This window comes from Somniosus microcephalus, chromosome 11 (assembly GCF_052327205.1).
Source record: "Somniosus microcephalus isolate GS21.2 chromosome 11, FLI_Smic_1.0, whole genome shotgun sequence".
Classification (NCBI taxonomy): Eukaryota; Metazoa; Chordata; class Chondrichthyes; order Squaliformes; family Somniosidae; genus Somniosus; species Somniosus microcephalus.
Window position 1 is genome coordinate 212,624,207 of NC_140997.1, and position 24,556 is coordinate 212,648,762.

The 24,556-nt window shown below is 43.8% G+C and overlaps 1 protein-coding gene across 2 annotated transcripts in view; it reads right to left on the bottom strand.

The window, feature by feature from the left end:
* Positions 1–4,103: 4,103 nt before the first annotated feature.
* itih3a.2 (inter-alpha-trypsin inhibitor heavy chain 3a, tandem duplicate 2) overlaps positions 4,104–24,556 on the bottom strand; it is a 72,958-nt gene continuing 52,505 nt past the window's right edge. Inside the window, exons 17-22 of one of the 2 annotated variants that reach the window (XM_086001862.1) lie at positions 19,917–19,937; positions 18,251–18,364; positions 12,909–13,110; positions 6,130–6,302; positions 4,403–4,514; positions 4,104–4,285 (exon numbers count right to left, since the gene is read on the bottom strand). In XM_086001862.1, the coding sequence (XP_085857988.1) occupies positions 4,147–4,285; positions 4,403–4,514; positions 6,130–6,302; positions 12,909–13,110; positions 18,251–18,364; positions 19,917–19,937 (761 nt within the window). In that variant the 3' untranslated portion in view covers positions 4,104–4,146. The remainder of the gene's footprint in view (positions 4,286–4,402; positions 4,515–6,129; positions 6,303–12,908; positions 13,111–18,250; positions 18,365–19,916; positions 19,938–24,556) is intronic. The other variant, XM_086001863.1, reaches the window with a different exon arrangement.

The following is a 24,556-nucleotide window of genomic DNA, read 5'->3' on the forward strand; positions in this document are numbered from 1 at the left end:
TAAACAAGCGTGCGGGCCGCCGGCCGCACAATGGGGCGGTCCCACTGAAGTTCTGGATCGGGGCGCGCAAAGGGCGTTGCACGAGGATATGATGTCATTTTCTGCGCGCGCAGGTGAGCGCGCGCTAAACTTTGCGCCGGCGCTAAATGTGTACTTAATTTGGGGCGAGGCGCAGATCGCGCTGCGCCCGGACGCTACACGCATAGCGCCCGAAATTCACTTCACTTCGCTAATGGCTGGCGCAACCAACTGAATTTCTAGGCCAATATACTGAAGATTAGAAATTTGAGAAATTCGATTGTTTTCTACCATGTCATATCTGTAAATTGAATTTCTTAACACATTGGAGTGGCATTGGGTTGATTAAAAATAATTTTGTACCTCAAACTGTAATCAAGTAATATGCAAATACAGAGGCTGGTTCTTGTTCAAGCTGTTAATCATCATCCAACAAAGCAATGCTCTGTGGTTTCTATTCCCCACCTCCTCAATAAAGGTGACAATCTCTGCCTTGCCGTAAGTTGCCATGGTCTCTATCTATCATTAGCTGCTATCAACTCTGAACACTTCAGATGCAGCTGGAGTTCTGTCTGCCATTTAATTTATACTCCTCAATAAAAGTAGCCACACTAATTTGAAAATAAATTGTGGTAAAATGTTGTCTTCGCCTCTTGGGCGGTAAGCTGGTGGCATGAATTGCCCACCTGTTGTCGGACCCGCCCGATTTTCATTCCATTGAAATCATTGAAGCAGGTTGTATAATGCAGTGATTCTCAAACTGGGGTCCGCGGACCCCTGGGGGTCATTAGAGACTTTCTGGGTGTCCGCAAAATAATGTGGAAGTTCGTTTTTTTCGTTGATAAAATCTTTCAGTGACTTGCATTTTGTGACAATATCTTCTTCAGATTGAGGGTGATGGGAATGTCATACTCACTTTTCCTGTGCGGAGAAGGTCATGTAACCTCTTCCTGCACTGCAGCCAGGTTCTGCCGCACATAGAAATTGTGTTTACCTCTTGGGCCACTTGCAGCCACACAGCTTTAGTCTGCTGGGGAGGCTTTTTCCTCCCTGAGGAAGGGAAGAGCACCTCCTTATTTGCTCTTGCTCCCTCCACCAGAGCTTGGAGGGAGGCCTCATCGAATCTTGGAGCACACTTTGGTCTACTGGTGGACATAATTGCTGAAGGAAGTGCTCAGAACAATGGGCATAAAGTTTAAAGGCTAAAAAAAGCAAGGCTGCTTACAGGCCTTAAATCCAGCAGCATTGATGACATCATCGGAGGTGACTTTCCGTATGAAAAGGCTCATTGGGCCAGGGGTTTCCACACGCTGGAAATCAAGTGCCCAATGAGGGCAAAATCACACTTTTATCCCACTTCACATCGGAGTCGGGATCCTGACATGATAGCCACCTGACACGCCTCCAGCCTGCCCCTAATAGCAAAATCGAGCCCTGAGAGTCCGCGACTTGAGCTGCGGACACCATGTGTTGGCCTCGCTGAAGAAACAAAGGCGAGTTGGATCCCAGTACAGTCGGTACACTCCCCGGTAGAGCCGGTACATGATTCCCTCCCGGGCCCCTGCCCCCACACATACTTTGAAGCGATACAAATGAGTAACTATATTTAAACCTTGTGAGAAACCAAAGCAGGTCCACAGTGAGAAAACTTCAATTAAACCCAAGTTACAGGTGGGAAAGTATCAATGCTCAATGTATTTTCTTACAATGCACCTTTCATGACTGAAGGCGTGACCGGTACCTCCACTATTATAGAATCATAGAATGATACAGCACAGAAGAAGGCCATTCGACCCATCGTGCCTGTGCCGGCTCTTTGGTAGAACTATCAAACTAGTCCCACTCCCCTGCTCTTTCCCTACAGCCCTGAAAATGTTTTCCCTTCAAGTATTTATCCAATTCCCTATTGAAAGTTACTATTGAATCTGCTCCCACCACTCTTTCAGGCAGTGTTTCCAGATCATGACAACTTGTTGGGTAATAAAAAATGTTTCCTCATGTCACCTGATTCTTTTGCCAATCAGTGCCCAGAACTAGTAAAAGAAGCAATGAAAGTGTTGCTACCTTTTCCAACAACATACATTTTTAGTTCACACATGAAGAATGGCCACTTGGGTGAGGTACCAAAGCTCTGACATGTCCTGTGGAAGTGTACCGCATCACTGATATAAATCAATCAGAACAAAAGAACAAACTCTGTCTAACGAAGTCCGATTATGAGGGCAGATACAATCAATACTGATATATTAATATTAATTAATGTAAATATTAATGACTTGGACTTGGGAGTACAAGGCACAATTTCAAAATTTGCAGATGACACAAAACTTGGAAGTATAGTGAACAGTGAGGAAAAGAGTGATAGGCTTCAAGAGGACATAGATAGGCTGGTGAAATGGGCGGACATGTTGCAGATGAAATTTAATGCAGAAAAGTGCGAAGTGATACATTTTGGTAGGAAGAACAAGGAGAGGACATATAAACTAAGGGGTACAATCCTGAAGTGGGTGCATGAACAGAGACCTGGGGCTATATGTGCACAAATCATTGAAGATGGCAGGGCAGGTTGAGAAAGCAGTTAAAAAAGCATATGGGATCCTGGGCTTCATAAATAGAGGCATAGAGTACAAAAGCAAGGAAGTTATGAACCTTTATAAAACACTGGTTCGGCCTCAACTAGAGTATTGTGTCCAATTCTGGGCACCGCACTTTAGGAAGGATGTGAAGGCCTTAGAGAGACTGCAGAAAAGATTTACGAGAATGCTTCCAGGGATGAGGGACTTCAGTTACTTAGATAGATGAGAGAAGCTGGGGTTATTCTCCTTAGAGCAGAGAAGGTTGAGAGATTTGATAGAGGTGTTCAAAATCATGAGGGGTCTGGACAGAGTAGATAGAGAGAAACTGTTCCCATTGGTGGAAGGGTCAAGAACCAGAGGACACAGATTTAGGTGATTGGCAAAAGAACAAAAGGAGACATGAGGAAAAACTTTTTTACTCAGCGAGTGGTTTGGATCTGGAATGCACTGCCTGAAAGGGTGGTGGAGGCAGACTCAATCATGCTTTCAAAAGGGAATTGGATAAGTAATTAAAGGAAAAAATTTGCAGGGCTGCGGGGAAAGGGTGAGGGAGTGAGACTAGCTGAAGTGCTCTTGCAGAGAGCCAGCACGGGCTTGACAGGCCAAATGGCCTCTTTCTGTGCTGTAACCATTCTATGATTCTGATTCATTCAGACTACGATTGAAGAATATAAATGAAATAGCAAATGAAATTCCCTGAATTGGTTAAGTTGCTGTGTTTTTAAATCCAATTTTTCTCCTTCCTTGAGCTCCCTTCAAGCCAATTGTGAGAGGAACAATCTCCCTTCAGTTAAATAATTCTTCCTTAATAAAACTTTATGGGTGTACTGCATAAATGGCTCTCCAAATGCTTATCACCCATTAGGAATGGTATGGTAATTAGTATGAAAACTGGAGTCTAAGTAAGTCTTGCACACATTCTGTGTGCACACCATCATGTTTTCATGGACAGTGTGCATTGGTCGCATAATAGGCCTCCTCCCTCATCACATTATTGACCCCATACTGTTATTTGTGCTGTGCTGTCCACCCGTGGAAGATTTTTTTTTGCAGAAGCCCATTCCCATGTCAAGAACCTGGCGCTTAGTTTGGAGCCTCAGTTATTGAGTTTGGCTTTGTTGCAATTTTTTGCTGAAGTCTTGGTTCCTTTTGATTGTATGCATGCTTTGGATTTTTATTTGTCTTTTCGCCTCTCCCAGGAGACTGCATGGGCCCAGGAGACAACATGGGCCCAGGTGGGTACAGGATGATTAATGGTGACAGGTTCGATGGACCAACCAGTCTTTTCCACTCCAGCATTTTCATATGTTTGCATGTTCGTAGGTCCCGTCTGTCTGTTCAGTTGGCTGTTAAAGATCCCATGGTACCATTTGAAGAGCAGAGAATTCTGCTTTTTTACATAGCATCACTCACTGGAACTTCAATGTAATTTATTCTGTGAAGTGCTTTGCAATGTTTTGACATGATCTGTATGAAAAAAGTTTTAATAATATAAAAACTAGAATTACATACTTTCACCATCTTTATTTATTAAGCTGGTCAGATATTATGACTATGTTGAATCAAATAACGAAGAAACAATGTAGTCAGTGGGAGCTCCATCAAGAAATCCTTTCCCATTATTGTGAACAAACCAGCATGGGATATTGACACCTCGCTTTGGATCCAATCGGTAATCTTTCTGCCACCCTCTAAACAAAAAAGTAATGTATATGTAAAAAATACAGAAAATTATCATTTCCAAAAGTATAATTTGGGATACCATATCCTAAATTATGGAAATATGAAACCACAATTGAAGCTTTTACCTTGTTACTGTGAGTTTGTGACCCTTTACAACCATTGTTGCATCTGGTTTCTCTGGGTCTGATCCTGGGTGAATGTTATATACCTTAGCATCAACATCGTGGTAAAATTGACCTGCGTCAACGTGAAATAAAATCAGTTCTGGCTAGAAATTATAATTTCACAAATCCAGCACAGTATAATAAACTTATCCCTGCCCCAAAATTCAGTCTTCGCTATGACTGGTATAAAGCTTGGTTCAGTGGTAGCGCTCTCACCTCTGAGTCAGAAGGTCGCGGGTTCAAGCCCCAATCCAGAGATTTGAGCATATAATCTAGACTGACAGTCCAGTGCAGTACTGAGAGAGTGCTGCACTGACAGAGGTGCAGTCTTTTAGATGAGATGTTAAACTGAGACCCTGGCCAGAATTTTAATTTGGAGGCAGGTAGGGAGCGGGGGTGCTGGAAAGCAGTTGGGAAACCCGGGAGAACGGGTTTCCCTCAGGCCCTGCTGAGTTTAATGGTGGGGCCTGATTCGCATTTTGAATCTCTGTTTCCCACCCGCAGTCAGTCAGATGGAGAGGCTGGCTGGCTGTCGGACGGGTAGGCCTGCAGTACCGGATTGCAGAGAGGTGGGACGGAGAGATCCGGGGTGGGATGTCAAAAGGCCGGGGATCGTTGGCAAGGTCGGGGGCCCAATCATTGAAGGAGTAGGCGGGGCTCGACTGCTGAAGGAGAGGTCGTGGGCTCAATCTTTCAAGGGAAGGTCAGGGGCTCGATCATTGGAGGGGGGGGACAGGGGCTGCAGATCATTGGCAAGATTGGAGGCTGGAGGTTGGAGGCGGAGTCAGAGGCTTGTGGGGGGGTGGGGGAGGTCGGAATGCCAGAGGGGGGAATCGAAGGCCTCATGGGGGAGGTTGGGGTGAGATTGGAGGGGCCAGGGGGTGTCCGATCACTGAGGTTTAGCAAGGCAGGAACGCTCGATCAAGCAGGTAAGTGGAAAGGCACTTACCTCCTGGATCCAGCATTCCTTGCCTTCCTTTAGCTGATGGCTCCTGAGGCTTGGGAAACATGACCAGCCGGAGTTAAAGTTAAAATGGCGCTTCCAAATAAGTCACAGAGCCTCATTATAATATTTAAATGAGGCTGCCCATTTCCCCCCCCCCCCCCTATCCTGCCTCCGTTAAAACTGGGAGTGGGTGGGTTGGAGGTGTTTTTTGGGGTTAAAATCTCATTCCCCCCCCCCCCCCCAATGTGTGCTGTCTGAGGGGATGTAAAAGATTGCAGGGCACTATTCAAAGAAGAGCAGGGGGAGTTCTCCCGGTGTCCTGGATAACATTTATCCTCAACCAACATCACTAAAACAGATAATGGAAACAGAAAATGCTGGAAATACTCAGCAGGTCAGGCAGCATCTGAGAGAGAAACAGAGTTAACGTTGCACATCAACCTGAAACGTTAACTCTGTTTCTCTCTCCACAGATGCTACCTGACCTGCTGAGTATTTCCAGCATCCGCAGTATTTTGCATTTGTATTTGTGTCGCTAAAATAGATTATCTGGTCAGTTATATAATTTCTATTTGTGGGATCTTGCTGTGTGCTTATTGGCTACTGCGTTTCCCTATATTACAACAGGGACTACACTTCAAAAGTATTTAATTGGCTGTGAAGCGCTTTGGGGCATCCTGAGGTGTTACATAAATGGAAGTTCACTCTTTCCTGACTGTAATGAAATGAATATTCTACATACCAAGTAATCCATGGGTCATATTTGAGAGCCTGTGGCTGTCAAGTGTATAAAATCCCAGAAAGTCTCTGTGTAGAGGGTGATTTTTCCAGACCCGATGCAGCACAATAACAAACATTGCATCATCTCCCATCGTTACTGTGAGATTCTTTTCTTTCACGACTGAGACTGAGAAGCTGGGAAGAGATTTTTTTTAACGGTGTTCTATTATTATTGATCCGAAATTGTTTCAACTCTTTATAAAAGCATGGGTTAAAATCAATGATTACAGGAACATAATCTCAAGCGATTTGTCATCTGAGGTTTTGGATGAAATTAAGTTTATTGAAATTCTAGCTGTACTATGTTTGACCTATGCATGCTGCTTTTTCTTCCCCTAGTGCTGGACCACTTGATGACATTCTCACTGAAATCTTAAACTTGTGATGTAATCACTATAAGACTGCCGGAATACAATCTGCAGTAGCATCACCTTTTTTTGTTACATAAATTTTACCGTGCAGGTTTATATACTGGCATACCAATGAGAACACTATACAGACTGAACTCAGGCAGAAGGTCTCGAAGATTCTTCTTATTTGGTATGTGTAGTGTATGTGCCTTTAAGTCAGAACTACTTTTACAGCTCCTGTATACTGTAGTACCGGCAGTGACCACACCTGTATATAAGCTTTGCGCATGCCTCTGTACCCCCATTCTTGAGACTACCCTCCTCCAGTAAAGACCTGCTTATTGTTAATGTACAGCATCCATGTGATTATTTAATAACAGCATATCCACTGAACCACGGATCCAACAGTGGCGACGAGTGTCGATTCGAATCTACCTGCAACATAAAACATTTTTTTTTTTTTTAAATAGTCGAGGCCAGGAACACGGGCGTCGACCACGAGCAACCGCCCAGCAGTCAGGCAGAGATTGAACTTCGCAGGGGAGGCTGTGGAGAGCCGGGCTTGGTTCCCCAGCCACAACGAGCAGCAAGAGACTGACGACAGGTCCAGCGCAGACCCTTCCCGAGCAGCGGCAGCTGGAGCCAACCAACGGCGGAGAGAAAGCCGAGCAGCGTCGATGGGGTAAGACAGAGGGTGAAGAGCGCAGGGCGCAGCCGGGGGTTGAACACCGAGCGGCGTCGAGAAAAAGAAAACAAACCGGAGAGAGAGAGGGTAGAGAAACAGCCGGGTTCTAGACTGAGCGGCGTCGAAAAATATAAAAAAGAACGCGCAGAGCACAGCCAGGGCTCACGGGCTGAACAGGGTCCGCGGGGCGAAGAAAGGGGAGCGCGGGAGACGCCATTGAGCCGCGAAGAAGAAAGAACGTGGGAGACGCCATTTTTAGAAGCTGCAGCGGAGAAGAAGGGCGAGCGCGGGAAGGAAGGAAAGCGCGGGAGACGCCATTTGGTGCCAGCGGAAAAGAAGGGGAAGCGCGGGAGGCACCATTTTTGACAGTTAACTCACACCCAAGGATGCCGAAGAGTGGCAGTATCTCTACGTTCGACAATGAAGTCAAAGATTGGGCGACATGTGGAACGTATTGAGGTGTACTGCAGGGCGAATGAAGTGCCAGATGCTAATAAAGCACTGGTTCTGTTAAATTCCATGGGTGCAAAAACTTATGGGTTACTGCGAAATCTAATAACCCCAGAGAAGCCGGTAAACAAGAATTTTGAAAGCATAGTAGAAATCCTACAGTACCACTTAAACCCCACACCGCTGCTGATAGCAGAACGATTTAAGTTCCATAAAAGGAACCAACACAAAGACGAAAGCAATGCTGAGTACCTAACGGAACTGCGCAAGCTATCAAAACACTGCCAGTTTGGAGCGGGACTAGCAGATACATTAAGGGACAAGTTTGTGTGTGGGCTACAAAGTGAAGGAACCCAGAAATGGCTTCTATCGGAAAAGGACCTTACGCTGGACAAAGCTTTCAGTATGGCAGTATCACACGAAGCAGCCGCAAGGGGCGCTGCAGAGATACAACGGAGACCGCAAGAATATGGCAACAATGAAATGTCCTATGGAACAGGGAAGTGCTATCGCTGCGGCAGAATAACACATGACCAGAAAGATTGTTGGTTCAAGGACCAAGTGTGCAGACAGTGTGGGAAAGCAGGACACATAGCAAGAGTCTGCAGGTCTGGGAAGAAAACCAACAGTAAGAAATCTCCACAGGAGAAGTACAAAAAGGTACACCAGGTGATGGACAGTGGTTCAGACGAACAGAAAAGTGACACAGACTCCGGAATCAAGGAGCTGGGTTGTCTGAAACTACATAAGGTAACAGAAATGGAGGATCACCAGACTATCTGGGTTACACTCAAGATAGACGGAGTCCAAGTGAAAATGGAATTGGACACAGGGTCAGCTCTAACAGTCATAAATTAAAGAGACTCCAAGCGGCTATTTTCACACATACCCTTGAAAGCTACAGAGATTGTCTTGAAGACGTATACGGGGCAAAAAGTCTACCCCAAAGGAAAAATAAGGGTGAAAGTGACATATAAAGGCCAGGAAATACCTAAAATGGATATATATGTATTGCCAGATGGAGGACCACCACTGCTAGGACGTGAATGGATCTGGAAGATACAATTAGATTGGCATTCCACACAGGCACTGAAGGTTGAGGCCAAAAAGGATGACGACGTCACACCTGGACGACTGTCAAAAATGCTAACTGACGCAAAAGAAGTGTTCCAGGAGGGACTAGGAACACTAAAAGGAATAACAGCAACGATTAAAATAGAGGAAAATGCAAGCCCAAAGTTTCTGAAGGCCAGACCAGTGCCTTATGCGATCAGACCAGCTGTTGAAGCAGAGCTGGAAGGGTTGGAACGTTCAGGAGTACTGTCCAAAGTGGACTGGAGCGAGTGGGCTACACCCATCGTTCCTGTAATGAAGAGGTCGTTGAGTAATACGCCTGGGGAACCAAAGAAGGTCTGCATCTGTGGGGATTTGAAGGTGACAGTGAACCCAGTCCTTCACACGGTACAATATCCGCTTCCACGAATTGAGGATCTTTTCGCCTCGCTATCTGGAGGTAAACGCTTCACCAAAATTGATCTAGCCCAGGCATACTTGTAAATGGAGGTAGAAGAAGCTTCGAAACAATACCTTACGATCAACACTCATAAAGGTCTCTATCAATACAACCGGCTGGCGTTTGGAGTAGCCTCGGCTCCGGCTATCTGGCAAAGGGCGATGGATCAGGTCCTGCAAGGGATTCCAGGGACCCAGTGTTATTTGGACGACATCTTGGTCGCGGGCGAAAATGACGGTGATCACCTCGCCAAGTTGGAGAAGGTGCTCACCAGATTAAAGGAGTATGGGCTACGAGCTAATCGCCACAAGTGCGAGTTTTTCCAGAAACAGATCTCGTATTGTGGCCACGTCATCGATGAAGAGGGGTTACATAAGTCCCCTGATAAGATTGAGGCAGTAGTCAAGGCTCCAGCACCGGAAAATGTGTCACAACTGAGGTCGTTCCTCGGGCTGGTAAACTACTACCACAAGTTCTTACCAAATTTGTCTACGGTATTACACCCACTGAACACCCTACTGCAAACAGGGGTACCATGGAAGTGGGATGACGAACGTAGACGAGCTTTCCAAAAGTGTAAAGAATTGATCACATCAAAAGAGGTGTTGGCCCATTTCAACCCAGCACTACCAATTCGTTTGGCATGTGATGCATCACCCTATGGTATTGGAGCGGTGCTGTCACACAAATTCCCTGACGGGTTGGAGAGGCCAGTAGCCTTTGCGTCTCGGTCACTAACCTCAGCCGAGCGCAACTATGCCCAGATTGACAGGGAGGCCCTCAGCCTACTATGGGGAGTAAAAAAATTCAACCACTATCTGCATGGGCAGAAGTTCACCTTGCTGACTGACCACCAACCACTTGTCTCCATCTTTAATCCTAAGAAGGGTGTTCCAGTGATGACTGCACAGTGGTTACAAAGATGGTCCCTGTTTCTAGGGGCAAATCAATATGAAATAGAATATAAAGGCACGAAACAGCATGGGAACGCTGATGGGCTATCGCGCCTGCCACTGCCTACTGTGGAGGAAGCACCAGCAGTGGACCCTATCGAGATATTTTATTCGTCAATAATTGAACGATTGCCAGTAACAAACGCGGATATAGAGAAGGAGACCCGCAATGATCCGACACTGTCTCGGGTATATGAATTGACGGTGAGGGGATGGCCAACTCATGGCGACTCACTGTTGCCAGCATTCTCATCCAGAAGAGAACAGCTGTCAGTATGCCAGGGGACAGTGATGTGTGGATCCAGAGTGGTGATTCCACCCAAGTTAAGGGAGAGAGTGCTAAATGAGCTACATGAAGGTCATCTGGGGGGAGTGAAAATGAAAAGCCTTGCTAAGGTTTATGTGTGGTGGCCGGGAATCGATCAACAAATCGAAGACCTAACTAAGAGCTGCTTAGGATGCCAGAAGGTCCTAAATGCACCACCACATGCCCCTCTACACCCATGGGAGTGGCCCTCCTCTCCATGGCAACGGGTGCATATTGATTTCGCTGGTCCATTCATGGACTCAATGTTCTTAATAGCAGTGGATGCTCATTCAAAGTGGCCTGAGGTGATAAAAATGTCTTCAACCACTACAGAGAAAACGATTGCAGTCCTACGGACCATATTTGCCAGAAACGGTTTGCCAGAACAGATTTGCTCTGATAATGGACCACAGTTTGTGTCCAACGAGTTCCAAAAATTTATGAGAAAGAATGGGGTAAGTCATTACACATCCGCCCCGTATCATCCAGCCACAAATGGATTGGCTGAGAGGTTCGTACAAACCTTTAAGAAGGCGATAAAGGCCATGTGCGACGATGAAATTCCACTACAGCATAAGATGGACAATTTCTTATTAGCCTACCGAAACGCGACACATGCAGTTACCAACCAGACCCCGGCCATGATGTTCTTTAACCGAAGGTTGAGATCTCGTCTGGACTTGCTCAGACCAAATGTGCGAAGAAATGTTGAGGACAAACAATTCCAGCACATCAATGAGAAGCCGACAAGGAGCTTCAATGTAGGGCAACCAGTCTTGGCCCGTGACTATCGAACAGAGAAATGGCAACCCGGAACGATATGTACAAGGCAGGGGCCATTAATGTACACAGTGGATGTCGGGGAGAACATTGTGAGACGCCACGTCGATCAGATCTTAGCGTCACAGGAACGCGTCAACCCCATGTCTCGAGTACCTGGGGATGAACCCGACATACCGGTAGCATCTACCTCAGACCCAGTAGCAGTGGAACCCGATGAACTACCCGATGAAAAGGGGTCAGAATCGCCTCTGCACCAAGAACAAGAACCTCTGGAAAGGCGCTATCCCGAAAGGGTCAGAAAGCCGCCCCAAAGACTGAATCTATAAATGGACTTTTGTTGTTTAATATACATGTTGAAATGTCAATTGTTATTTGAATATTAGGGGTACTACTAATCTAAAAGGGGAGGAATTGTAGTGTATGTGCCTTTATGTCAGAACTACTTTACAGCTCCTGTATACTGTAGTACCGGCAGTGACCACACCTGTATATAAGCTTTGCGCATGCCTCTGTACCCCCAGTCTTGAGACTACCCTCCTCCAGTAAAGACCTGCTTATTGTTAATGTACGGCATCCGTGTGATTATTTAATAACAGCATATCCACTGAACCACGGATCCAACAGTATGGGGAGCAGATATTTTAGCTCCTATATTTAAAGTTATTTTACTCTGCTTTTTTTCCCCAATTTAAGAGTATGGCAGATGACCTGTGCCCAGATCAGTCCGTAAGGATGACCCCAAGCTTCCGGTCACCTGTCATTTTAATTCACCGCCCCATTCCCACTCAGACCTCACTGTACTCGGGCTCTTGCATTGTTCCACGGAAGCTCAGCGTAAGCTCGAGGAACAGCACCTCATCTTCCGATTAGGCACTTTACAGCCTTTCGGACTCAATAGTGAGTTCAACAATTTCAGATCATAACCTCAGCCCCATTACATTTTTACTTATTTTTTATCTACACCTTTGTTTTGGCCCTCCCCCCCCCCCACCATTTTTTTCTCTCCCACATGGCAGCTGTCTCCCATTTTGCCAGCGCATTTCACACCTAATGTAGAGCCGTCTTTTGTCTCCACTAGTCCTATCACCATCTCGTCTCGTTTTGAATACCTCTTAATGTCTCTTCTCTTTTGTTCTCTCCCAGCCTGGCCTCTTAATCTATTTCATTTCCTGTGCTTTTCCAGTCTTGACAAATGGTTTGACCCGAAACGTTGACTCTTAATTTCTCTCCATGGATGTTGCCTGGCCTGCTGAGTTTTTCCAGCATTTTCTGTTATTTCCCAGATTTGTCAATCCTAGTTTGCAATTCTGCGACCAAATATTAGGAAGCTGCAAACGAGCAGCCAGAGTTTAGTCACCACCCAACTTTCCTCTCTCTCCATGTGGGAAGAGTCTTACCTCTATTTGCTGCCTTCCTTGGCAGCCTGGTGGTGACCTGGGATTCATCTTAAACAGATAATTAGTAGAACACAAAATTATGAGATTATAAGATAATTATGGAAGAGGAAGGTTAATCTTAGTTTACTGGTCCAGAATAATCCTGAAGAACCCCCATGCAGCATCCAATTGGTTCTTTAAAAATTCCAGACTTTTCACCTCCACTAGTCCAACCAGGAGTCTAAAGTTTTATTTACAGAACCATTGATTAGAATTATAAAATACAAACATATAAAGGTTATATTATTACAGTGCAGCCAATACCTCTCACATGTTAAGGTTGCTGTTGTTGACCAGGGGATAATAGTCTTGTCTTCACTGTAAAAAATGGTGATCACTTCAGTCGTCACTGCTATTTTCATGCCGATTTTACTGTTTTCAAGCCCAAACGTTCCAAAGTATGTATTTAATTTCTGGTTATTTTCTGTTTTCTTGTCTCCTATCAATTGTCCATTTATTTTTATGCCTATTGTGTTATGACAAATATATTGAAAATAACTTAATAAACAAACTCACTGCGCAAATAAAACATTTACCAATAAATAATAATTATTAATACAATGAAATATATGATAGTTACTTGTACAACATAACCCAACAGGAAGACTACAGGGAGAATGGAAAGGTTATGGAGGGAAAGAAACAGCAAGGCAAATAGTAAGGAGACAAGAAGAAGTGCTCAGAATGGGAGAACGGGGAATATCACGTGCTGGGAAGGTAAGAGTGGGAATGTGGACAAGCATGTGACTGAGACCAAAACTGAAAGGAGCAGCAGCAGATGTGGCATACGATCGTTGGTGACTCCCTTCCTCACCATTGTCCAGCCAAAACAAAAATATAGAAACATATAAATGCAGATGATGACTGAGAGACAAGCTGAAAAGAAGAGAAAGGCACAGAGAATCAAAAGAGAAAGAGAGAGAGAGAGAAACAGCAATGTGAAGATAACAGAGACAGGTAAGAAAGAACATGTGTTCTCTCACTGCCCATCAGCATTGGTGCTATTAGTTCCCAGTATTTACTAGTGGATAAATGATGTGCCAGTCTGTAGTGCACTCTTGTGGATGTTTTTGTATTAATGTAATGGATGACGGCATTGTAAAAACTGGTAGCTAAATTGTGATAAATAAATGACTATCTACAGTATAAAGACATATTAGCTACAAACGAATCTATTTTAAAAACAGAAAATGCTGGAAATACTCAGCGGGTCAGGCAGCATCTGTGGCGAGAGAAACAGAGTTAACGTTTTAGGTCAAAGACCTTTCATCAGAACTGCTGACGAAAGGTCATCGAGCTGAAACGTTAACTCTGTTTCTCTCTCCACAGATGCTGCCTGACCTGATGCGCATTTGCAGCATTTTCTGCTTTTATTTCAGATTTCCAGTATCCGCAGTATTTTGCTTTTGAACTAATCTGTTTTGTTTTCCACAAGAGAACTTGATCAGGAAATCATTTTACAGAGCCAATTTTTTTTTTTTTTTTACAGTAAATAAGGACAAATAAGAATTGCAGGGGTCAACACTCAGCATTAATTCAGAACTAATTCCACTGTTTTCATTTTATGAAGTTATAGAGATTTCTTTTACAGAGATTTGTTAGAATTACTATGGTCTTACTTGAATTGAAGCTGTAATGTATTATGTTCACCTAAATGCAGCATCCAGCCTGTTCAGGTGGATGTAAAAAAAATCCCATGGCACTCTTCAAAGAAAAGCAGAGGTTTTCCAGAGCTCCTGGCCTACATTTATCTCTCAATTCATTTCATTTATCTCACTGCTATCTGTGGGACTTTGCTGTGTGTAAACAACAGTGACTATGGCCGCGATTTTGCTGACCTCAGTGGGTCCGTGGCAGGCGACGTTGGTGGCGGGTTCCGACCCCGCTGCTGGCTCCATCCCGCTTTGTAAAATTAATTTCCCTCGATTGGGCTTGGTAAGCCCGGCCAGCGTGTTTCCCAGCCAATTAAAGGAAGCGGATCTGGTGACGTCATTTGATGTCACGTCATCAGACAGTTTGCTTAAAGGGACCAACTTTATTTTGACATTTGTGCATTGAGGTGCTGCAAACACTGACAATGACTGCACAAAGGCACAGGGCTGCACCCAGGCTCTCCCATGACTCCCACCATATGCTTATGGAGGGAGTCACAGCACACAGGGAGGTCCTCTTCCCTTTCCATGGGCGGAAGAGACCTCCCCAGGAGATCAACACAACCTGGTTGCACATTGCAGAGGAGGGCACAAGCAGGGATGTGGTCAGGAGGACCTGGGTGCAGTGCTGCAAATGTTTCAATGATCTCAGTAGGTCACGAAATGTTAGTACAAAGCCACCCTCAACCTCATCCTGCTGTGCCTCTCATCACATCCCCATCACTTTGCCTTCCCTACCCTTCTCCTGCACATTCTTACTCACACCAACTTACCGTGGACCTCCACCGATCCCTCTCCATCTATATTATCACATCCCCATCTCACTAGCCACCCCTCACACTCACCCTCATCCTAGTGAAATCATACCAATTAACAACACACAAGGGTAGGCACTTGGGTGTTTTATGCAATGTTCATGTAACGTTTCTGTTAATGTGCTGTCAAACATTGAAACCTTTATTTTCAACACTTTGCATTCTTGGACAGATTTGTGTGCATCTTTGGAAGTGGCTTAGTGAGTTGCAGTGAATGGTGAGACATAATGGTACCCCCCGCAATGGTGATGAGTGTGAAAGGAATGGCTTGGGCATTGTAGGGATGCTTTGTGGTGTTGGTGTGGAGTGATGCCAACCTGGCACATCATGTGGCAACCCAGCTGTACAGCGTCAAGTGAAGTAAATCTGGCATAACAACAGAAAATGCTGGAAAAACTCAGCAGGTCAGGCAACATCCGGGAGGGAGGGGCAGGGGTGAGGGCAGAAGTGCGGGAAATAGAACGGACACGGTCGAGGGCAGTGTCAACCACGGTAGGGGGGAATCCTCGGTTGCGGAAAAAGGAAGACATGTCTGAAGCACTGGTGTGAAAGGTGGCATCGTCGGAGCAGATACGGCGGAGACGGAGAAACTGGGAGAATGGAATAGAGTCCTTACAGGAAGTGGGGTGGGAGGAAGTCTAGTCCAGGTAGCTGTGGGAGTCAGTGGGCTTGTAGTGAATATTGGTCGATAACCTATCCCCAGAGATGGAGACGGAGAAGTCGAGGAAGGGAAGGGAAGAGTCAGAGATGGACCATGTGAAGGTGAGGGAAGGGTGGAAATTGGAGGCAAAGTGAATGAAATTGTCAAGTTCGGGGCGAGAGCAGGAAACGGCACCGATACAGTCATCAATGTATCGGAAAAAGAGGTGAGGGAGGGGACCCGAGTAGGACTGGAACAAAGATTGTTCCACATAGCCCACGAAAAGGCAGGCATAGCTAGGACCCATGCGGGTACCCATGGCAACACCTTTGATTTGGAGGAAATGAGTGGAGTTAAAGGAGAAGTTGTTCAATGTGAGAACAAGTTCAGCCAGGCGGAGGAGGGTGGTGGTGGATGGGGACTGGTCGGGCCTCTGTTCAAGGAAGAAGCGGAGCGCCCTCAGGCCATCCGGGTGAGGGATGGAGGTGTAGAGTGATTGTACGTCCATGGTGAAAAGGAAGCGGTTGGGGCCAGGAAACTGGAAACTGTTAAAGTGGCGGAGGGCGTCCGAAGAGTCGCGGATGTAGGTGGGAAGAGACTGGACAAGGGGAGAAAAGATAGAGTCAAGATAGGAAGAGATAAGTTCCGTGGGGCAAGAACAGGCTGAAACGATGGGTCTACCAGGGCAGTCCTGTTTGTGGATCTTGGGAAGGAGGTAGAAGCGGGCTGTGCGGGGTTGGGGAACTATGAGGTTGGTGGCAGCGGGGGGAAGATCTCCAGAGGAGATGAGGTCAGTGACAGTCTTGGAAACAGTGGTTTGATGTTCGGTAGTGGGGTCATGGTCCAGGTGGAGGTAGGAGGAGGTGTCGGAGAGTTGGCGTTCAGCTTCCGCTAGGTAGAGGTCAGTACGCAATCTAGTATACTGTATTCGCTGCTCACGATGCGGTCTCCTCTACACTGGGGAGACCAAACGCAGATTGGGTGACCGCTTTGCGGAACACCTCCGTTCAGTCCGTAAGGGTGACCCCGAGCTTCCGGTCGCCTGTCATTTTAATTCACCGCTCCATTCCCACTCGGACCTCACCGTCCTTGGCCTCTTGTATTGTTCCACGGAAGCTCAATGCAAACTCGAGGAACAGCACCTCATCTTCCGATTAGGCACTCTGCAGCCTTCCGGACTCAATATCGAGTTCAACAATTTCAGATCATAACCTCGGCCCCTATTACATATTTTTTTTTGTAATTTTTCCACTCCTTTTATCCACCCCCTCCCCCGCTTTCCTTTTGTTTCTCTCTCACACCTGGCAGCAATCTCTTGCCCTGCCAGTACACTTTACACCTAATCTCAGCCTATTACCATCTCGTCTAACTCTTTTACTTCTTTTGTTTCTTTCACTTCTTTTGTCCGATCGCAGCCCTGCCTTCGATCTAGTTTCTTTTCTTTCCAGTTTTGAAGAAGGGTTCGACCCGAAACATCAACTCAAATTTCTCTCCACGGATGTTGCCTGGCCTGCTGAGTTTTTCCAGCATTTTCTGTTGTTAATTCGGATTTCCAACATCTGCAGTATTTTGCTATCGAAGTAAATCTGGCCATGGTGAGGCCATCCCTGGCCTCCTGGGCAGCAATGTAATGCCCTCTATCCTGTGCAGCATCAGGTGATTGCAGAGAAGGTTGGTGTTGTTGTTGGTGCTGCTGGTATGCCTGGTGCTGCTGATGTTGTGGCTGATCGTGGTGGGTTTCTGAGGACCAAGGTGAGAGAGTATAAAGGGCATCCATGATGATGGAATAGATGGCAGGAGAAGTAGAGATGACAGAAGCGATCTGTCAATGGTGAGAAAGGTAATGAGGTCAGACTGGATGGAGACTTGTGTAAAGACTTGCAGCATGGTGAATCTGTTGTGGAAATGCAGTGAGGAACAGCTTGTGGCTGAGGAAAGATATCGCTGTAAAGTGGGAGCTTTTACTTTACATTTGAAGCTGTCAACTCAACAGCTGGTTCAATGACCACTGAACTCCTGCCTCAGCTTGACAGACGTGGTCCACGACCAGTGTGGACCCCGTGGGCGAGCTGTCAAATGCAGAAGGTGAGCTGAAAATCATTCTTAAGTGGCTCTAAACAAGCCAATAATTACCTGAATTGGTTCGCCCGCCGCTGCCTGTCGCGTCTGCTCAGTGCTGATAGATCTGACATCAGGAAATGCGTGTGGCGGCGGTTGACAGCGGGTTCCCAACCCGCTTTCAAAAATATAAAATTTCCCACCCGACCTGCCACCCATCACGCCTGCTGACCTCCCGGAATATTCTGGTCAATATCTTAAAAGCAATGAATTGGCTGTGAAGCATTTTTGGACATTCTTAGGGTATGAAAAGCACTATATAAATGCAAGTTATTTCTTTCTTTCATGGTGACAAATTCAATACTATACTTATGATTGGGTTCTGTTCTAGTGCTCTACTTAAAAGCAACACAATGTTGGATATACAAAATAATATGTTACCTGTGTGTAGATCAGTGACAAGATTTACTATTGAACCTGGTTTCCCATCAATGTTGAAACAAATGGCATCATATTGCTTTTGCAGTTGGATAATGAAATGCGGATCTCCATCAACTTTAAAAAATGTAAAATTAACAAATCTTAAGTAATTGCAATAAATAATTAATATTTTATATTTTAAAGATAATAAAGGATATTCCATTCTGTGATGTCAGATATCAGAATGGCGGAAACACTATGCAATAAAAAGTTATACTAACTCCAAAAGACATTGTTTTATGTATATTTTTCTCATAAACAGTAAACTCTGTTAACAAAATCATTTTCATAAAAAAAATCCCCCAAGCCCCTTTCAACAGATTACTACTGTTATTTTCCTACCTCCACACCAATTATTTTACATTTGTCTGCATTGAATGGCATTTGCCATCTACTGGCCCAGTTGCCCAAATATCCAAATCCTTCTGAATCTAGATGTATTTTGCCTTACAGGATCCTCTGCATGGTGAATTTTCAATCTCGTCCATGGGGAGCTGTAGGTAAGAGTCCAAGAGTTTTCTCATAGGAGGGATGGAAAGACATTCCATGCCCCCTCTTAAACATCTTAAAGGAGCAAGTTTCTCATTGGTATTGACGGGGCCTCTGGGCGCTCATCTCTCCCTTATTGGCTGGCCGGGTATGGTGCATAATGTGAGGAAACCCAGGGCAGGAAAAGGGAGGAACACTTTAAATACTTCCCCCACAAATTATACAAATACATTGACCATGATAACAAGCAACAAAATCTGCTAGGTCAACATAATGTGAAGAAAATCATTTATAAAAGATATAATAACAGTGGGTCACCCAGTCCAGATTGATCAAATGAAAGTTTCCTCTTTCCACTAGCTGCAAAAGAAGCTTTGACAATCTCAACACATTTGTTAGTGGGTGCAGGCTCACAACACAAATTGGCAAATAGGTACTAAATTTGACAAGTCACTGACACAAGTCAACAGGATGGCTCGTGTAAGGAATAGAAAAATTCCATGACCAGAAATGGGTATTTTCTGAGGATGGGATCATGGCACATTGTTAAAACAGTGTAGAGAGATTTACAGCTGTGCATGGGAACTATAAACACAGCATTAATTGAGGAATTCGAAGATGCTGCTGGAGCATTAATAACTTTTCAGAATGAAATGATCAAATTAAGCTCAATAGCGAGCTGGGGATCCATCTCTGGTTATAGATGGGATGGCTGTACAGCTGCACTTTCTAAAGACAAAATATTCTTTTGGCTGCAAGCGCTTCTAAGGAAATTAATTTGGGTATTTAAATATTCTCAGCTTTTGACTTGAAGAAAATTGAAGCTACTGTTGACATCCCCTTCATTAGCGCACAGACAAAATCATGGCAACAAAGACCAAACTCCCTGGCAACTTTACTTGAATGGCTTGAGAAAATACAGAATATCTGAACAGAGAAGTAACATCTCCACCTTTCTTCAGCCCAAATCTGATTTATAAAAGGGAGGGCAAGGCAGATAGTAGAAGTGATTAGAAATGGGCCGAAACATGTACCAATGTGAGTGAAAACCTATTAATTAAGTTGTTAAATACATTTGGAAGTAACTTGGCGTGCACTGCATCTATTTAGTAGTTAGAAAGAAACATGACCAACTTACCGCTAGTTACTGGATGATAAGCTGTTTAGGAATAAACAAAGCAAGTTAATGCACTGTTCAATAAGATTGCATAGAGGAGACTAGATATTACTTGATTTCGGTGAATTATGAAGCAGTAAGCTAATTAAGAGGTTCAGATAACAAACAAATATTTTGCTATTGTATAAATCACTCAAGCTTCAGTTTCTTAGTTAAGTTCATTATTTGAACTTTTGAAATTAAACTACTGTTTTAGAAAGACGTTCAGGGTCAGTTATTGTGTATAATGGTTATGTGGAAGTGACATTGTTTAAAATATTTTTCTTAGGGTGGTGCTGTTGCTATGTTGTTGTTACTCTTTAAAAGATACCATGTGACAATTGGACCTAAGAGAATCTTTTCTTAGCATAAAACCTAATGAAGTGCTTCATTTGTGATGTAGGACTAACCGTAGTTTGAATGTGTGATAGGGAATCGGAAGCACAATTTCTAAATTTTGGACAACACCAAATTGGGAGTGTAGTTAATACAAAGGAAGAATGCGACAAAATACAAGAAGATATTAATAAACTTGGGCGTTTAATTGGCAAATGAATTTTAATATAGATAAATGTGAGGTGATGCATTTTGGTAGGAACAATAAGAAGGGCATATACCGCTTAGATAATAAGAGTCTAAATGGGGTAGAGGAGCAAAGGGATCTATGGGTACAGATACACAGATCACTAAAAGTACCAACGCAGGATAATAAGGCCAGAAAAAAAGCAAACCAAGCACTGGGTTTCATTTCTAGAGGGATAGAATTGAAACGCAGGGAAGTCACGTTAAACTTGTATAGAACTTTGGTTAGACCACACTTGGAGTAATGTGCAGACTTCTGGCCTCCATATTATAAAAAGGATATAGAGACATTGGAGAAGGTGCAAAAAAGATTCACAAGGATGATACCAGAACTGAGAGGTTATAACTATCAGGAAAGGCTGAACAGGCTGGGGCCCTCTTCTCTAGAAAGGAGAAAGGCTGGGGGGTAACCTGATAAAGATATTTAAGACAATTAAAGGCTTTTATAGGGTAGACATGGAGAAAATGTTTCCACTTGTGGGGGAGACCAAAATTAGAGGTCATAAATATAAGATAGTCAGTAATAAATCCAATAGGGAATTCAGGAGAAACATCTTTACCCATAGAGTGGTAAGAATGTGGAACTCGCTACTACAAGGAGTAGTTGAGGTGAATAGTATAGATGCATTTAAGGGAAAGCTAGATAAGCACATGAGGGAGAAAGGAATAGAAGGGTATGTTAATAGGGTTAGATAAAATGGGATGGGAGTGTAGAGCGTAAATGCCAGCATAGACCAGTTGGGCCGAATGGCCTGTTTTTGTGCTGTAGGCTTGATGTAACTTGATATAGGTATTTCCAGTATTACCAGATCTTTTGGAGGAAAACAGAATTACAGGAAAAAAGTTCCCACCTTGTACATATTATACTGAAATATCTTACAACTAATGAACTGTTTCCTAAATCCTTATTTAAATCTGACATCCAACTTCGAGCGAATATAGTTTATGAATTGTTTAAAATTTAAGAATCACTCGTGGAAATAACAGAAGAGATAGAAGTATGGGTGACACTGTTCTTGTACAATCTCTCAATGCACTCACATGAAATTCTTCTCTGCACTATTTCAATGCAGGCATTAAGTCAGTTAAAATGGAATTTCATGCAAGTGCATTACACATTCATATCAGAATAGTACCCATCATAATCTGTCCCTGTGGCACAATGGGTCATGCGTTCGGCCATTAAGTAAAAGGTGGGTGGTTCAAGACCAGCCAAGGATGAAAATCGTCAAGCAGCCCTTTATACCAACAAATGGGATTCAGGGTTATTAGAAATGTATCAAGGGAATACCGTGGATAGGTGGGCGAGATGGACTAACAGTCTTCTTCTGCTTGAAACTGTTAATATGTATAATTTCAACCATAGGGTATCACAGAACTGCTGAGAGATGGCATAAAGTTATAGTGAATTAATCATTTGGGCGTATGCTTATGTTGGAGCTAGGAACCAATTAAACTATGACAGAAGTTCATGCTGGACTATTCATTATAACCATTAACAGATTAACAAATACAAAGCATGATCTTAGAATGTGGCTTTTTAAACACAGCTCAGTGCTGTATACCAATTAACTAGATTGTGTTTTATGAGTGAGCCTATTGACATTCTCATGCAAAAATCTGGAATTAAATACATTTTTATAGAATTCAATGTATAATAGATCCTGAAATGGATTATGTAATGGTCTAAATAAAGCAAACTGTTAATATTCATTTTTGCAATTATTATAAAATGATCTAACTTTTACAAGCATCTATTTCTGAATGTAACTTGAATAGTATCTATGACCAAAACTTCAAGTCTGTATTTTAAAGAATAATAGTCACAGACTTTAGTGTCTAACTGCAGGTGTGTTTATCAGCAAGGTTGCTGCATTTTGGGAAATGACTGCCAGCTAGACAAATTCAATCATTAACCCGTCAGTAAATTTGTTAGTGCTGCATCATTGTGTATCAGTAAACAAAACGAGAACTATACTGAAGGTCATTGATTGATTTTCTTTAACAGTTTGTGCAAAAAGTGTTGTGCAATTCCAACGCACAAACATGAATAAAATATTTTTCTAAATATTACTGAAGATGCATTTGTTCTCTGGAAAAAATCTCAACATCACCATCAAAACCCAACAAATATATTTGAATTTACAGAGCGAAAAGGAATATAGCACCAGAAATGGTGTGTGATAATGTGCTAAAAGACAGCTATTTGATATGCTGCTGTATACCCGCATGGAGATTATATCATCATTCAGAAAAATTGATTCTCCTTGGAATGCACAATGGCTCAATTAAATATCTATTGGGCCTGCATTTGCGATCGGAGGCTTCCCGGGTGGATGCCTCCGATCATCAAATTTTCTACGCATTTACCTGGTGGTCCGGGAGATATGGAGGCTTGCGATCCTGGGCCTCTCCTGGTAGAAATGCGTAGAGGCCCATGTATCCCCGAGGCGCACACGGTTCACAAGCGCCCCTGGGATCACGTGGACCAGCCCAACCAATGAAAGAAGGGAATCCACATTCATACTTTAGACAGTTCTGTACGTACGGAACTGTCAAAAGTATGAACGGGGATCACTTACAAAATACATGAAAACGTGAAATAAATTTTAAATAAACATTACATATATAAAATTAATTAAAATGGCATTTAATTAAATATTTTAAACAAAAATTTAATTTTTTGAAGAAAAAAAATGTATATGTTTTAAAGGGGCTAAAGATAAACTTACCTTATTGGACACGGTTTTTAATGTATGAGTGAGTGCTAAAATTTTCTTTTTCTTTTTTTTAAACTAAAAGGGATGAAAATTGATAGACAGGATGTACGAGAAAGGCTGGGTATGCTTAGAGTGGATAAGTCGCCTGTCCAGATGGCTTACATCCCAGGCTGCAAAGGGAATTGGGGGAGGAGATAGCGGAAGGGCTTGCCATAATTTTCCAATCTTCCCCAGATGCGAGGGAGGTGCCTGAGGATTGGAAAGTGGCAAATGTGACACCGTTGTTCAAGAAAGGGTGTAAGGACAATCCTAGTAACTACAGGCCGGTCAGTTTAATATCAGTGGTGGGTAAAGTTTTGGAAACAATAATCAAGGAAAAAATTAACGGGCACTTGGAGAGGTTTAAGCTAGTTAAGTAGAGCCAACATGGATTTGTAAAAGGCAGATCATGTTTGACTAATCTAATTCAATTTTTTGATGAAGTAACAGGGAGGATCGATGAAGGGACTGCAATGGATGTTGTCTACATGAATTTTAGGAAGGCGTTTGACAAAGTACCACATAGAAGGCTGGTTAACAAAATTGAGGCTCATGGAATAGGTGGGTCAGTGGTAGCTTGGATAAGGAATTGGCTTAAGGACAACAAACAGCAAGTTGTGGTAAATGGCTGTTTTTCAGACTGGAGGATGGTAGACACTGGTGTTCCCCAAGGATCAGTGCTGGGGCCACTGCTTTTTTTGATACATATAAATGACCTGGATATTGGAATACAGAGTAGAATTTCTAAATTTGCCAATGACACCAAACCTGGGGGTGTGGCAAACAGTGATGATGATACCAATCGACTGCAACAGGACATAGAAAGGCTAGCAGAATGGGCAGACAAGTGGCAGATGGAATTTAATACAGAGAAGTGCGAGTTGATGCATTTTTGCAGAAGGAACAGGGAGAGGCAATATACAGGCCCAGAAATTCGGGTCGGGGGCTTCCCGCGGGTGCAAGCCCCTGACCTGCACTTACCTAGCGCGCCGGCCGTTGAGCTGTGGGCCCGCATGGAATTCCGATCTGGGGCCTGGTCCAGCTGCCGGCGCGCAGTGCTTGCATATCCCAGGGGCGCAGTTAGTTCGATGCGTCCCCTGGGATCACGTGGGCCATGGGCAGCCAATCGGAGCAGGGAATGCTCCATTCATAAGTCTGACAGGAAGTGCTGTCAAACTTAGAAATACTACGGGCCCTTTCTTCTTACAAAATATCACTAAATCTTCAAATAAATTTTAAAAAACATCACATTTTTAAAATAAACTATAAATTAAATGAAAT